The following is a 17,401-nucleotide window of genomic DNA, read 5'->3' on the forward strand; positions in this document are numbered from 1 at the left end:
GTAATAAGGCAGAAACAATGGAGCAAATAATGACAAATTATCTGACCATTTAATCTCCACCCTTCCTTCCTTATCATACCCACACATTAGGCACCAACATTACAGCTGATTACAAACAGCAAGACAAACCAGTAGACAAACAGCTGATTACAATATCAGTAGTTGAATTGGAGCATGACTGCAGGTTTGCTGACAAAAATCAATATCAGTAAGGAGGAATAAAATGTTGGATATCTAGCTTAGCAAAAATCGATTCAGCGAGATTCAGCGTTGTAAAGACTTGTTCTTCTGATGCATATATCAAATTTCTACACTTCCCTGCAAAACCAACCAAATAATGCTCCAATTTCTGCAAATAATGCTCCAAATAATGCTCCATATCTCAGATTCAGCCTGTAAAGGATCTCAGCAAAGTCCCTGAGCGACCCGAAAGCAGTAAACTCGGAGAATCACAGTCAAAACTCGGAGGCGCGAGCCAAAATGGAATGATGCATTGCTGGAAATGTTCCGAATCAACTACATTGGTACCTCACCATACCTAACGACATCACCATCACTCTTTCACCATAAACTCGGCCCAAGCGACAAATTCCTAATCCTATCCTCAGACGGACTTTATCAATACTTCACAAATGAAGAAGCAGTCTCTGAAGTTCAGTTCTTCATGGAAGCGACACCAGAAGGGGACCCTGCACAACACCTTATAGAACAGGTTCTCTTTCGGGCAGCTAAGAAATCCGGCATGGATTTCTACGAGTTGCTCGACATTCCACAAGGGAGGGGTGGTCGGCTGCGGGGAGGGTGGTCGGCTGCGGGATGGTCGGCTGCGGGGAAGGGGATGTCGGCGCGAGGACAAGGGTGTGAAGTGATGGTCGTCGCGTGGATAAGAATGCGGTGTGGTGGTCGCCGGCGCAGGGACAGGCGGTGAGGGAGGAGGGTGCCGACGGGCGGTGAGGGAGGAGGGTGCCAGTGAGATTGATATTTGGGGTTTTTTTACTTCTCTTCTTTCTCTCTCTTGTTTCTCGTTTGATGAGGGGGAGAAATGAGAGGGGTAGTTTTGGAATAAGGTGGAATTAAGTGCGGGATTGAGTAAAATGATGTGCGGGATTTAGCACGTCCCTAAAGAAAAATTAATGTAGTACACAGAGGCACACAACGGCATATGTACTGTGTAGCATATGTATGAGTATATGTATGTAGTTTGGAGTTCAATGTGCTCCATTGAACAAGAAAAAGAAATATTCAATGTAGTTGTGATGCATAAGAAGGTAAATACTCAATTTAGTACACAATAGTACATATGTATGTATTAGGAGTATACATTATAATCCTCTATCTATAAAAGTCAAAGCATTTAGATACTTCTTATTGGCTGCTTAGTTTTAGGGCAATGGACCCTATTATAATTTTTCCCAATTAATTATTATCTCTCCTCCAATTTCATTTGTTTTCCATTTTACAAATTTTTGAATATTCATATTCATATGTTAAGTTTATGATAAAAAGTTTATTTACATAATATTTTATGATAAAAAAAATACAAAAAATAAAAAATGAAAATAATCTGTACAAAAATCCATATGTTAAACGACTACAAATTAATAAATTTTAAACTAATAAATTAAAAAATAACAAACCGAATGAATAATAATAATAAATAAAATATAGACAAGCAAATTCATATCATTATACACCAAATTTAACATAGAGACCAATATCATTATAATGTCAAGCTATGCGTTGTTTTTACTTACGTCTATGTTACGCGTATAAAATTTCCTTACTTCTTACATCGATATAAATGTAATACTAAAATCATATTTTTATTAAATATATTCACCTTCTTATTGATATTTCCAATTTAATAAAACTAAACCCGTGCATTTTTTGCACGGCCATAAAACTAGTGTAATGTAGTAGATGCAAAATAATGTAAATTATTAACCAACCAATACAACACCGTCGGATCTCCACCGCCTGCGACCTTGTTAGCCGTCGAATCCCCTCACCCAACGTCTACGACAACCGTCACAGTAGTGGGTTTGTGAAATTAGAGGGTAATGGAGGTTTGAAATTAGAAAGAATACAATTAGAGAGAAGTTAGAGACGGAAAATGGTTGGAGAAATGAAAGGGGTATAATCGTCAACAATGTATTACATGAGTAAAATGTGTACCGCAAAAATCAGCACCCATTTAAAATTACATGTATAAATCTTTTCAAAAAATAAAAAATGTTTTTCTCTCTTACATCCCTGAAGTTTTCACTTTTCTAAGTTTTACCCTTACCTTAGATAGAATATTAATTGCACCCCTAAACTTCATTAATCGTTCCCAAGCGCGACTTAAACTGTCAAACTTCGTTGTTACGTGCCAACATGGCCCTAGTTGGCTGCCAACATGACATTGATCTTTAATTTATTTATTTTTCATTTACACTTTTCCCCTTTTTTTTCATTATTTTCCCTCCATTTCTTCAACCTCAATTTACTCTATTCAGTACTCCATTCTTCAACCTTCATTTATCAAAAAATAAAAGGAGGGAGAAAAATGGAGTAATGAATGAAATAAATGAAGGTTGAAGAATAGATTAATGAATAGAAAAAATGGAGGTTGAAGAAATGGAGGGAAAACAATGAAAAAAAAGGGAAGTGTAAATGAAAAAAATAAAAATAAAGATCAAAGCCATGTTTGCAGCCAACTGTGTCAAGTTGGCACTGAACAGCGAAATTTGACGATTGTCAAATGTAAGGGTACAACTTAGAAAAGTGAAAACTCCAGGGGTACTAGAGAGAAAACCCCAAATAAAAATTATATAAACCTCGAAGTTAAAAGGGTGCCCCAATAGTAAAATGGTCACGAACAACATAAAACGATTCACTAGCAAAAATGATAACAGTTAACGATCCACTGGGCATCCACTATCCCCTATTCCTCTTTTTATTTATTTACTAAAAGAATAGAATAAGCTTTCCTTTTTCCTCCCTAGAACATATTTCCTAAAACTAAACTTAATAGTTTTTCCTTATACCATAGATATGGTGGGTTATTAATGACACATCTGCATAAATTTAATATTTAAAATATTCCATATTTCACATTCTGCATAAATATAATTCCGGTCTTATATGATTAAAAAAAAATCTTTTTTTGTTTAAATAATTTTACGATGAAAATTTATTGACTTTTAATCATAAGAAGTTGCGCCAAAAAAATGTTATTAGTAAAAAAAATTCTAAAATAACATCAATAATTTCTTGGCAAAAGAAAAATTTTCATTAAAATACCCATTTCATAAACTTTTGCGATTTAAGGTTTTTATTGCTCAAATTAAAATACAATGATGAGAAACATGAAAAATAAGTGAATTTTCAATTTAAAATCCATAAATAATACGGAGTACACTAAAAAGTAAAACTCTATTAATATCGTGCATATATTGCACGGGATCTAAACTAATGTTTATTATGAAAATATTTTGCTTTATGATCAACAATAAAAGAATTACGAAAGGCCTTAGGAAAATGGGAGACCGTCTCTTCCAAGAATTTGTTTGTTTTTAATTACTTATAAACTCCTCACAAGCATTAATAAAGTACTCTGCTATAGGACCGCTCTATACTTCTATAGCATGGGACTGACCTAAATAAGAGGTATGAGTCCAGTAGAGAGATTTTAGTTAAATCTGGCATATTTCCGGGAAACAAAAAAAAGAGAATGAAATATGGTCGAGAGTATGTAGAAGTAAAAGTAAAGCAGTTACCATTCCCCACTCTTTGAGCAGTAATCGTGGGAGACGAGATGATAAAACAGTCTTCGTACAAAAAAAAAAAACATCTGCTTTCAACAATTGAATTATTCAACAAGCAATTTTCTAGATCTAAAATCTCTAGAAGGAAGAGTATACATATGTGTATATAAACGATCGAGATGGATGAGACGATTTGTGCGGTTGAGGAACAACAAAGTATAGATTATAAGCAATCAATGGCCATGAAGGATGATGAAAGCAAATTAGAAGTTGATGCATGCGGCTCTCAAACAAGAGGTAAGTTCACAAACATCTTTTTTATCCATGTTGTTTTATTGGCCAGTGATTGATAATATTGAAGTGAAAACAGCTTTGTTTATTTTGGAAACTTAACATTCAACCTAGTGTAGACACCTCAAAATGTCTAGTAGCCTTTTGAACACCCAATGATGAGGCCCTTATTTAATTCGGAATGAAACTTACTTGAATTTGATATACGATTATTTATGCTAAAAATTGTCTCTAAAACAACCATTTTATCACCCGGTCCACTACGACCACTGCTTATTATATTCATAGCCCATTTATTCAATTCTAATAATTATACCTTTATAATAATTTGTCAGTCGACATATTGACGGCACAAAACCGTAAATGGGAAACGGTACAATTTAACAGGTCGCAGTTAAGTGACATTTAATCGGGCCTGGTAAATAAATAAGGCAACTCACCTTATATATTTGTGGCGTTACTTTTAGAGTTCAAACGATTTAATTTAATTCGATTTACGATATTTCGGCCAAGAAAGATGGTCCAAGAGTCACGAATTGATTAAATAATTTTATTCATGGACGACGGGAGTACGTATTGAGCATAATTGCAAATTAATGTTCCAATAGGAGACATGGCTGTGGGAGAATTGGAAAATAAAAGAGAATTGCACCTCTACAAGGAAATTTAGAGTTTACGTTCAACTAGAAATAAGTATGAATACATGCTTTGCTTGGAAAATAAAAAAGAATTGTCAAATTGTTTGTTATGAGAAAGAGTGAGAGATAAGACAAAAAAAAAACAAGTACGAAAACTTGTTCATGCGAGGCTAAAAAGAGTTTTGTACACACTCTGGACTCTTCTTTGTGATAAGAATTTGGGAAAAGATTAATACGGAATTGCAATGAGATTAGAAGAGCCATGTTAGAGATTAAGTTTCTCTGTTATAATTCTACCTTACGGAAGAGTCCTGTCAAACTCTCGTACTAACTAGTATAAATACTCTCCTTTGCACACTTATTCCGGAACACAGAAAATAGACAGAAAAATCATACACAAAAAATATACAGAAAAATTACTACTATCGTACAACCTCTCATAAAATACTACATTTCTATACAAAATACCTGTAACACCCTCATACACCAATGTGCCTTACCAAGATCACCTTCGCATATCGAGGTGCTACCATCTCGGTTGCCCGAGGTAAAGTATATCAAATAGACCATCAAAGAACGTTTATTATCAGAAACTTAACCAAAACGGTTTACAACCAAAACTACCAAAAGAACTAATGTTTAAACGTCAGCGGAAGCTAGCTATACAAACGGTGATGACTCGGCCCCATCCAAGACCCGCGTGCTACATCCACAGCTATACCTGCTAAACCAACTGCTCACCGCCCCCGAATGGATCACCACAGTTTTGAAAACATAAAACGCGGTTTGTAAACTACGTAACCAAAATAAGAAATCACCAATGCAACCAATACACAAGTCAAACCAAACTGTAGTAACCATCTCTAAACTCCAATAGTAGCCAGTAACCGACTACACACCGAAGTGTGTAGCCCTGCCAGGTTACCCATCGCAACAGGTAACCCTCGCCGCCAGTGGGGGACCGCAGCCTTGCCCACCTAAATAACCCCGCTCATCGCAACGAGCGAACCCAGATCATTAATTTGCACATCCCCCTTATGACGGGAGCCACAAGAGGCGAACTTGGATGTGAAGACCATCTCCCGAAAATGGCTTCACCAACAGTAACCAATAATCAATATCACAAACAACCAATCTCAATCCTATGCAACATGTTATACAATCAATCACAATAAATCTCAATTCAATTACACATTCAATTAGGGAAACCCTAACTTATTCGCAAGTTCCGTAAATCAACAATCAACAAGAAGGCTAGAATTGCTCTTCTACGAACTCGTCGCCTAGCAAGCATAATCAAACAATAGTATATCATAAATCATTCCTAATCAACCTTTACCCCCATCCTAACCAAATTAGGGCAAACTCCAAAAGACAACTACAAATTGATTAAAACAGTGCTAAAGACTTACCAATAAAACCGGTACGGAACAAGAGATGTAGACTCACGATTGATCACACTTGACTTGGGAGTGATTAAGATGATTAGAGGAGTGGTAAAACATCGTTTAGGTTTTGTAAAAATGATTTATAAACTGATAACATGTAATTTATAATCTCTAATCACCTTAATCAAAACCGCTGAAGTTAATCCCGTCAGACCGGGTACTCGGTCGAGTACCTGGGGTACTCGGCCGAGTACGACCTACTCGGCCGAGTATCTGACAACTCGGCCGAGTGCACCCAAAAGAGCAGCCTGTTTAAAAGCACTAGACAACTTACTCGACCGAGTATGGACTACTCAACCGAGTAAGCTAAGACCAGAAAACCGTTTCCGTAGTATTACAATACCGTTCTATACATTGATCCTATTTTGACCATAAAGACGCCCTAAAGTCAATTCAAGTAAGCCAATTGTCAAAACACCGTATCCATGTAGGCCTGAGGGTGTCATGTTTACTTCTTATTGTTTATATTGTCACAATTTAATTTTTTTGTTAATATAATTTGTAAATAGTCTAACCTAGTTAATCCACTCACGTAAATAACTTGTATAGTCTTGTATAAAATCGTTTTAAAACCTATTTTATTATTAATTTCGTCAAATATAAAATATTATAAATAAATAGTAGAGGCCGTCAGTTTGATGGGCGCTCTGGGTCCTTAGCACCTTCCCTGACCTTACCTTTACCCCGAATCCGCAATCTTTGGTTTAGACCGGAGTGACGGATCAACTCCCATACCAGGGATCAGAAGTGACTTTTTCGTCAAGATTATTTTTGTAAGTTTATTTATAAAACCTACTGGTGACTCCACTTATTTTATTTATTTTCAAAAAGGAGATTTTTTTCAGGGATCTCACAGTGGCGACTCCGATGGGGAGTTGCTAATAGGGTAAGACTTGAAATTTATTTATCAGATTGTATTTTTGACAAAGTTTTTATGTGTATGGTTGATTTTGTACATACATTTTTTTTTTGTGAGGTAACCGACTAAAAATAATAGCCATGATATCACAATTGGCGGTTTGCAGTAGTAGGCAGCTTTGATGGTTTCCAGAAGCTTAATTATCATGAATTTGGTTTTCTGACATACCTTACTCTTAACTTGATGCGCAAAAATTAATGCACGACACAAAGTTTAGTCACTGGAAAATTAATGTCTTAGTTAAGATGAACTCGTATTACAAACAGCTACCCATGATTTAATTTGTACCTAATATTGCTTTCTTTATTTTATTCATACAATGTATGTTTATAAGCTATTTTAAAAAAAAGGTATTTCAGTTTGTATGTATGAGGTGTATGCTCCTCGTAAGCCAATTTTATGCCTAATCAACCTTTACCCCCCCATCCTAACCAAATTAGGGCAAACCCCAAAAGACAACTACAAATTGATTAAGACAGTGCTAGAGACTTACCAACGAAATCGGTATGGAACAAGAGATGTAGACTCACGATTGATCACACTTGACTTGGGAGTGATTAAGATTATTAGAGGAGTGGTAAACGTCGTTTAGGTTTTGTAAAAATGATTTATAAACTGATAACACGTAATTTATAATCTCTAATTACCTTAATCAAAACCGCGTAAATTAATCTCATCAGACCGGGTACTCGGCCGAGTATCTCACAACTCGGCCGAGTGCACCTAAAAAAGTAGCCTGTTTAAAAGCACTCGACAACTTACTCGACCGAGTATGGATTACTCGACCCAGTAAGTTAAGACCAGAAAACCGTAGTATTACAGTCTTCCCTCCTTAAAATGAACTTCGTCCCCGAAATTCATACCATACCCAAAACAACATGCAAAACCCAACCACTAACCATACAACCCGAGATGACACTTAACTCAAAGACACAAACAAAACCCCAACTATTACCAACTATCATCCGCCCAAACTGAAACACACCCAAACCAACCTCAAAACTACCCCAAAACACACATGCGATCATCTCCTACCCCCCCTTAAAAACAACGGTTACGACCCCATAAACAAACTTACCTTCTCAAAAAGGTGTGGGTAGCGTTCCCTCATAGCCTCTTTCGGCTCCCAAGTAGCTTCCTCCACGTTGTGATTAGACCATAGCATCTTAAGCAAGAAGGTTTCACCATTCCTTGTCTTGCGTACTTTACTGTCCAATATCTCTTTTGGTACCTCGATATAAGTTAGAGCTTCATCTAACTCGATATTCTCAACCTCGAGTACATGTGATGGATCACTCACATATTTCCGAAGTTGTGACACATGAAAAATATTGTGCACCCGATCAAGAGATGGTGGTAAATACTTCACCTACCCGATCCAAAATCTCATAAGGACCTATGAAATTCTGACTCAACTTCCGTCTCTTGACAAACCTCATAGCACCCCGCATAGGTGACACTTTCAAGAGAATCTTGTCACCCACTGCAAACTCTATGTCTCTACGATGTAGATCTGAATAACTCTTTTGACGATATTAAGCTGCTTTCATCTTGTGTCGAATTAAGTGCACTTGCTCAACCTATCTTGTACCATTTGTGTACCATTTGTGGTCCTAAAACCACAGCTTCAGCGCTATCATCCCAACACACTGGACTCCTACACTTTCTCCCGTACAACGCCTCAAAAAGTGTCATCCCAATGCTCGCGTGATAGCTGTTGCTGTATGAAAACTCTATCAAATCGAGTCTATCCTCCCAACTTCCACCAAATTCCATCGCACAAGCTCGCAACATATCTTCTAAAGTCTTGATAGTCCTCTCCGTTTGACCATTTATCGCAGGATGAAACGCCGTACTCATCTTTAAGGTAGTCCCCATCAATACCTACTGTGACACCCTCATTCATTGCGGAAAAGTAAACACGTAATTCTAGAATAAAACTGCATGGATATGTTTGTAATAGGTTCATTTAGGTAAAAAGCTGTAATTTTTAAAACCTGAACCTGTTATGAAAGTATCCAAATGGGAGGGTGTCAAACATGCAAGGTCTAAAATAAATCTCATAAATAAAACATCGCTAAAGTCGCGAAACAAAGTTATACAACCCAAATATGAAAAAGGGAGACATATGTCCCTAAAAGTATATGACATAAAAAGTGATTAAGGGTCACAATAAAATAAAGCCAATCTAGGTCCCAAGGTTACTTTTCTCGCTAGCTCGTCCATGTACCCCATATATGCATCACCTACCTGTCAATCGCATTTTATACAAATACGAAAGCCACAGTCAGTGGGGAGTAACTCCGAGTTCTCCCAGCCACGAAATGTCATAATTAATATAACATGTAAACATAAGAATATGAATATGAATAACACATAGCCTTAGCATATAGATGCTAGACAATCGTACTTATCATATGAACAACAATATAACAACACATAGTCCTAGCATGTGAATACTAGACCGACTCATACTACACTATCATGTGAATCATATAACATCCAGGAATCCAAACTCTATCAACTATAGCCGGCTTGCATCTCACCTTCTATGATTCATAGAATCATCAAACAAGAAAAGGACAATATATCTAGAGACAGGCATAAGTTCTTAGTACAGTCAATAGTCACTCTGTAACTCGAGTCTATACCACGAGGTAAGGTAAACACCCTAGTCCTAAACCTGCGCAGACCTAGCGACATGCGGAACATTACCGCATCCAAGACCCATGATAACAACACATGAGTACCCCTAAGGAGTCCACCAAAGGGTTGGCTAGTACTTAAGCTGACCACATACTTCTAAGAGTACGTCAGGAGGTCATGCCCTAACTTGGATATAAACCCACCAAGCTAAGACACAAAGGCTATTAAACGGAGAACATACACTCGTCAAAGACTATAATGGCCTATCTATGATGAAGGCCGAAATACTCACCTAGGACCTAGTCCCAGCTTGAATACTTTAGCCCACACCACACAAGACAAGTAGGACACCCAATTAACCATAAGAGGGGCAAAGAGTCCAAACTTGCACACACAAATGATCATACACACCCTAGCATATGAAAGGCTACGCAAGAGCATATTCAGCTGACAATCCAACAATATCTCCAATATCAATAATAATCCAAATTCGGCTAACCAACAAGTACCATAATCCATGAGAACAAGCTAAAATGGCAAAGAGGCAACAAGACTCAAGCATAAGGCATCCAAAGCATCCAACAACCAACATGTGAAATGATAATTACAAATATCAAGGCATAACATAAAACATCCAATAACAACCAATCTCACCTCAAAGACAAACCCTCGACCCGAGTCCCGCGACGGGTCATCGGTCAAATCGAGGCTGACCGGTTTAAACCTAGTTTGACCAAACTCGTTCGGTCAACTGCCCACTCGAGTCTTGGCCCATTTTGGCCCAAATCACAACATCCATTACAATATCATTCTCATGCAATATTCCAATTTCTATCATGTGAACACTATCAACATAAAGAAAACATTCCAACTTACAAAATAACTAATTCCACAAAATTCTCGCATAATAAAATAGCATAAATAACCGTCTCACACAAGGGTAAATTTTTCTATAAATTTTAATCGATAAAACGACGCCATTTACTCATACGGACTCCGAATTGAGTGATTCAAGTGGCTAAACCACCTAATTTTTCGATGCCGTTCAATCTGTCATATTTTTGGAAACATTGGAAACCGTCTCGGTCCGGTACTGACGCGTTCCAGCCAAAACACGGACTTATCACAACACATAATTCCTCATCCAAATTTGTTCCAAACAATAATATACAAATGGGTAACATAAATTAAACATAAGCATACTCATCTTACTCCATTCATTCATTTATCAACGAGATCGTCTCAAACACAACAAACAATAACAAACAACAACAAATGACAACAAACAACAACAAACAACAAATACAACTACTAATGTGACATTAATTCGTCGATTGACTCGGAATAGTTACCTTAAGCTAGAAAAAGAGAACAATAACACTTGAGAAAGAGCCCTAGAAACCGAAATCACTCATCATCTTCTACAATATATGAGTCCCCTAACTCATCTTCAAAATCTTCACCTATACAAACAATAAAAACATGTTAATTAGCCTTAACTCGAAACCCTAGAAAAATGTGTCTTAAACAAAATTGGGGGAAATGAAAATAGAGTTTACTATTAGATGGGGAATGAAGAGAGGATTCCGAATATATAATTTTTATGCGATTTGGTGGAGAAATGAAGAAGTTATGGTGGTTTTAGGGATTGTAAGGAGATTATTTTGATAGGTTTTTGGTGTTTGAGAGAAGGGGGAGATAGATTGAGAATGGAGGAAATGAAGATTGAAAGAGGGGACAAGAGGAGGGAGGTGGCCGTTCCACAAGGCATAGAGAGGTGGTCAATTGTTTACGTTTTGGGTTTGCTTCGACGGTAATTAGAAATATTCGTCGAACGCGATTTCCGAGAATATTAAAGTTCTTAAACACGATTTTACTAAAATATTAAGTACTCATATGCCCAATATCCAAACTCGTTTACCCAACGACCGTAAGAAATGGGAAAATTCCAATTTTACGACTTTTATCCGAAATCTATTTTATCAAAGGAAAAAGTTTAAATATAGTTTAAATCACTTTTAAACATTTCTAAACTATCAAAAATAATTACATTTCTTCAAAATAAAATGAGATTATATTTTATCAAATAAATTTTATTTCAAATAAATTAATATTAAATTAAAATAGATTAAAATATTACTTTTAAAATATAATAAAGGTCTTCAAATTTACGGGGTGTTACAATCATCCCTCCTTTTAAGAAGTTTCGTCCCCGAAACTTAGAAGAAAGTACATTGTATATATGTAGGTCTATCTCTTTAAAATCAAGTAAACAAAATCTTCAAAATGTGAACGTATGAAATATAAGTGTCCTTTCAATGGAACGGAATATCCTCGTCGGCCGTTCAAGAACATCAACATTCCAAATCAAAGACATAAAAATATATATTTTTACACCAACAAATGAGAAAACCAATTATCGGACGTCTCCAATAACGAGCTTTACCACTCATTGACGTTAAAACCAGTGGAAAACATCAAAACATTTTCAAAAATCTTTAGTTCGAAACTCTATAAAAAGGATAATAACTCTACTAGCTATGACCAAACTCTAACTACGACTTTTAAACAACTAAGCAAGGACTACTAACGTGGAGAGTATTTAAGGGAAGGAGAGGAACACTCGAAAGGATAGCTAAACTCACAAGAATTAGATAAAGGAAAGAGAATTACCTCACGAGAAAAGTTCGGGATATTTAGCTAACATAGAAGATTCAGGCTCCCAAGTTTCTTCTTCGACATTTCCACAACGCCAAAGGATACGAACTAGGGGCACAACTTTGTTTCTAAGTTGCTTGTTTGCCCTTTCGAGGATTCGGATCGGCCTTTCTTCCAAAGCCAAGTTAGGTTCCAAATCTGGGATTTCTTCTTGAATAACATGGCTCGGATCACTAATGTACTTCCTCAACTGAGATACATGGAAGACATTATGAACCTTGCTCAAATTCGGGGGCAACTCTAAACGGTAAGCAACGGGGCCAATCTTCTCAAGCACACGGAAAGGTCCAATGTATTTGGGACTCAGCTTTCCTTTCACACCAAACCGTTTCACCCCTTTCATAGGTGATACCTTAAGGAACACTCGATCATCAACCTCAAAGGTAAGTGGTCGACGACGGACATCGGCATAAGATTTCTGTCGGTCTTGAGCGGTTTTCATACGCTCTCGAATGATCTCGAACTCGATTGATGGTCTCGGTCCACCAAATCGGGTCCCAACACATGAGCATCTTGGCCTTGATCCCAACAGACCGGACTACGGCACTTCCTACCATACAAAGCTTCATAAGGTGACATCTTGATAGAAGTATGATAGCTATTGTTGTAGGAGTAACAAGAGGTAAGCATTTCTCCCAAGACGTGTGGAAGTCTAAAGCACAAGCACAGAGGAGGTCCTCTAAAGTCTGGATAGTCCTCTCAGTCTGTCCATCTGTAGCGGCATGAAAAGCGGTATTCATCAGTAGCTTACTACCCATGGCTTCTTGCAAAGCAGTCTAGAAACGGGAACAGAATCTCGGGTCACGATCTGAAACTATATCCTTAGGCACTCCATGGTAGCGTACTATCTCCTTCACGTAGGCACCAGCTAGGACATCTAATCTTTATGTCTCCTTGATAGGTATAAACCTAGCACATTTGGTCAATCGATCTACAACCACCCAAACCGCATCTTTTCCACTCGCAGTCTTAGGTAAAGCCATCACAAAGTCCATGGAAATGGACTCCCATTTCCAAAGGGGAACATCCAAAGGTTGTAGCAAACCCCCGGGTTTCTGATGCTCAATCTTCACTTTCTGACAGGTAAGACACTTGCTAACATACTCTAGGCCATCAATCTTCATCCTAGGCCACCAAAACTGTAATCTCAAGTCTTTATACATCTTGTCACCACCAGGATGAATAGAGTAAGGAGAAAGGTGAGCTTCATCAAGGGTCTTCTTCCTCAACTCGGCTACTCTCGGAACATACATCCTACCTTGGTAACGAAGGTATCCATCACTATCCACCACACAATCCTTAGCTTGTCCAAGTTGGATTTTTGCTTGAATGGACTTGAAAGTAGCATCCTCAGGTAGGCACGTACGGATCTCACGGTAGAAGTCGCGTTCTGCACTCAAGGCACTAAGATAGTCAAAGCCTGGTATCAACAAGGCTTATCCCTAACTTTTGAAATTCCGTGGTAAGTTCATCAGGTAACACACGGATAGTGCTCAAAGAGTGACTAGTCTTCCTACTCAAAGCATCGGCCACCACATTTGCTTTCCCTTCATGATAAATCAACTCGGCATCATAATCATTCACCAACTCTAGCCATCTTCTTTGCCTCATATTCAATTCTTTCTGGGTAAAGATACACCTCAAACTCTTATGATCGGTATAAATGCGGCAATGAACTCCAATAAGGTAATGCCTCCATGTCTTCAAGGCATGTACCATGGCGGCTAATTCAAGATCATGAGTCGGATAGTTCACCTCGTGAACCCTCAGTTGTCGAGAAGCATAAGCAATAACCCTTCGGTTTTGCATCAAGACACAACCCAGGCCATGCTTTGAAGCATCACAATAAACATCGTAGTCCACACCATCCTCAGGTAAGGTAAACAAGGATGTCAAAGATAGAGTTTTTATAGGTCACTAGCATCAAACTTAAGGGAGGAGCAAGATGAAGCGAGGAAAGGAGGTATGAACGGTAACGCTCATGGTCAAAGAAGAAGGGAATTAGACAAGAAGGAAACGCCAAGTACTCGAATCCCAAATTGCAACATCAGCCTAAACGGTTCCGTAAACTTCCCAACAACAAAACTTATGACCAAAACACTCCCAAGGATTTCCTCAAAACACTCATGTTACTTCATCCTAAGCAATTCCGTGAAACAAGGTACTCCACTATAAGTGTGATCTCATCACTCCAAATCCTCAAACATCCACAAACAACTTCCACAAGATCAAGGTCAGGGTTTCCAACAAAGCTATACTCATATCCAACTAGTGTCAACCATGGTTTTCTCAAAATGATAAAATCTTCAATCAAGGGTCCTAATTCCAATCTCTAAATTCCCACATTCTAACACCATAAATTAAAACTATGTCCTTCAACTTAACAATTGGCGTCAACCATACCATTATCCTTTCTAGTTACTAAAACAAGAGCTAAGATTTCCCAACAATGTAGCTTAGTCTCACTCTCATTCCATACCTCAAGTAGTAATTAAGATCACTCACTTAGACCAACTAATAATCCCAAAATTAGTATTTCTCATATGGTAACATATACCTTATAAAACCCTCATATCCAAAGTGATTACGAAAGCCAATCATAAATTCAACTTACTTACTCTCTCAATCTTACACCTTCGATTCCACCACTCAATTTCACCTAAGTCTTTCCAACATCACAACCTCTTAAAACCAGGGTTATGGGTTAACCACAAACAATCTCCTCAAAAGTCGAATTTTCCAAACCAAGGTCAACGTTCCTCAAAAGAAAGAGTACTATCAAAAAGGCGTTAAGGTAGGATAAGCAAGGAATAAAGGACAAGTTAGGAGGGTACAAGAGTAACTTTCAAGGAAAGAGAAAAGAGAGTTTAGAAGGAGAATAAGCACCAAGAGATAAAGAATAAGACAAGGTACACAAAGAATGAGAAACATCTTCGAGGAAGTAGAAGCATTCTTCAAAGGTAAACAAATCTTCAGTCCTCGGCAATAGGCACCCAATCTTGATCTTCACGTTGGTAGGTTTACGGTTATTGATACAAGACACAACAAATATTACATGGCAATCAACAAACATGTTAGAACCTAACAAAGAGCAATCACAAAGAGACTACAACATAAGGTCCTAAGTCTACCCATCCTACCCATCTCTCAAGTTTATTATTTTAAGGTCAAGTTATTTATATTGGGGGTGCACAAACGTGCGTCGGGAGCAAATATGCTCTGATACCAACTGTGACACCCTCATTCATTGCGGAAAAGTAAACACGTAATTCTAGAATAAAATTGCATGGATATGTTTGTAATAGGTTCATTTGGGTAAAAACCTGTAATTTTTAAAACCTGAACCTGTTATGAAAGTATCCAAATGGGAGGGTGTCAAACATGCAAGGTCTAAAATAAATCTCATAAATAAAACATCGCTAAAGTCGCGAAACAAAGTTATACAACCCAAATATGAAAAAGGGAGACATATGTCCCTAAAAGTATATGACATAAAAAGTGATTAAGGGTCACAATAAAATAAAGCCAATCTAGGTCCCAAGGTTACTTTGCTCGCTAGCTCGTCCATGTACCCCATATATGCATCACCTACCTGTCAATCGCATTTTATACAAATACGAAAGCCACAGTCAGTGGGGAGTAACTCCGAGTTCTCCCAGCCACGAAATGTCATAATTAATATAACATGTAAACATAAGAATATGAATATGAATAACACATAGCCTTAGCATATAAATGCTAGACAATCGTACTTATCATTCGAACAACAATATAACAACACATATTCCTAACATGTGAATACTAGACCGACTCATACTACACTATCATGTGAATCATATAACATCCAGGAATCCAAACTCTATCAACCATACCCGGCTTGCATCTCACCTTCTATGATTCATAGAATCATCAAACAAGAAAAGGACAATATATCTAGAGACAGGCATAAGTTCTTAGTACAGTCAATAGTCACTCTGTAACTCGAGTCTATACCACGAGGTAAGGTAAACACCCTAGTCCTAAACCTGCGCAGACCTAGCGACATGCGGAACACTACCGCATCCAAGACCCATGATAACAACACATGAGTACCCCTAAGGAGTCCACCAAAGGGTTGACTAGTACTTAAGCTGACCACATACTTCTAAGAGTACGTCAGGAGGTCATGCCCTAACTTGGATATAAACCCACCAAGTTAAGACACAAAGGCTATTAAGCGGTGAACATACACTCGTCAAAGACTATAATGGCCTATCTATGATGAAGGCCGAAATACTCACCTAGGACCTAGTCCCAGCTTGAATACTTTAGCCCACACCACACAAGACAAGTAGGACACCCAATTAACCATAAGAGGGGCAAAGAGTCCAAACTTGCACACACAAATGATCATACACACTCTAGCATATGAAAGGCTACGCAAGAGCATATTCAGCTGACAATCCAACAATATCTCCAATATCAATAATAATCCAAATTCCAGCTAACCAACAGTACCATAATCCATGAGAACAAGCTAAAATGGCAAAGAGGCAACAAGACTCAAGCATAAGGCATCCAAAGCATCCAACAACCAACATGTGAAATGATAATTACAAATATCAAGGCATAACATAAAACATCCAATAACAACCAATCTCACCTCAAAGACAAACCCTCGACCCGAGTCCCGCGACGGGTCATCGGTCAAATCGAGGCTGACCGGTTTAAACCTAGTTTGACCAAACTCGTTCGGTCAATCTGGCCCAACTCAGAGTCTTGGCCCATTTTGGCCCAAATCACAACATCCATTACAATATCATTCTCATGCAATATTCCAATTTCTATCATGTGAACACTATCAACATAAAGAAAACATTCCAACTTACAAAATAACTAATTCCACAAAATTCTCGCATAATAAAATAGCATAAATAACCGTCTCACACAAGGGTAAATTTTTCTATAAATTTTAATCGATAAAACGACGCCATTTACTCATACGGACTCCGA

At 37.7% G+C, this 17,401-nt stretch overlaps 1 protein-coding gene across 1 annotated transcript; it reads right to left on the reverse strand.

Annotated features, from left to right (window-relative positions):
* Positions 1–205: 205 nt before the first annotated feature.
* LOC141649237 (uncharacterized) lies at positions 206–8,905 on the reverse strand. The gene is made up of 3 exons (XM_074457931.1): positions 8,648–8,905; positions 8,124–8,414; positions 206–349 (listed from the first exon to the last, which is right to left on the reverse strand). Exons 1-3 carry the CDS (start codon positions 8,903–8,905, stop codon positions 206–208), a joined length of 693 nt encoding a protein of 230 aa, XP_074314032.1.
* Positions 8,906–17,401: the final 8,496 nt, after the last annotated feature.

This window comes from Silene latifolia, chromosome 3 (assembly GCF_048544455.1).
Source record: "Silene latifolia isolate original U9 population chromosome 3, ASM4854445v1, whole genome shotgun sequence".
Taxonomy (NCBI): Eukaryota; Viridiplantae; Streptophyta; class Magnoliopsida; order Caryophyllales; family Caryophyllaceae; genus Silene; species Silene latifolia.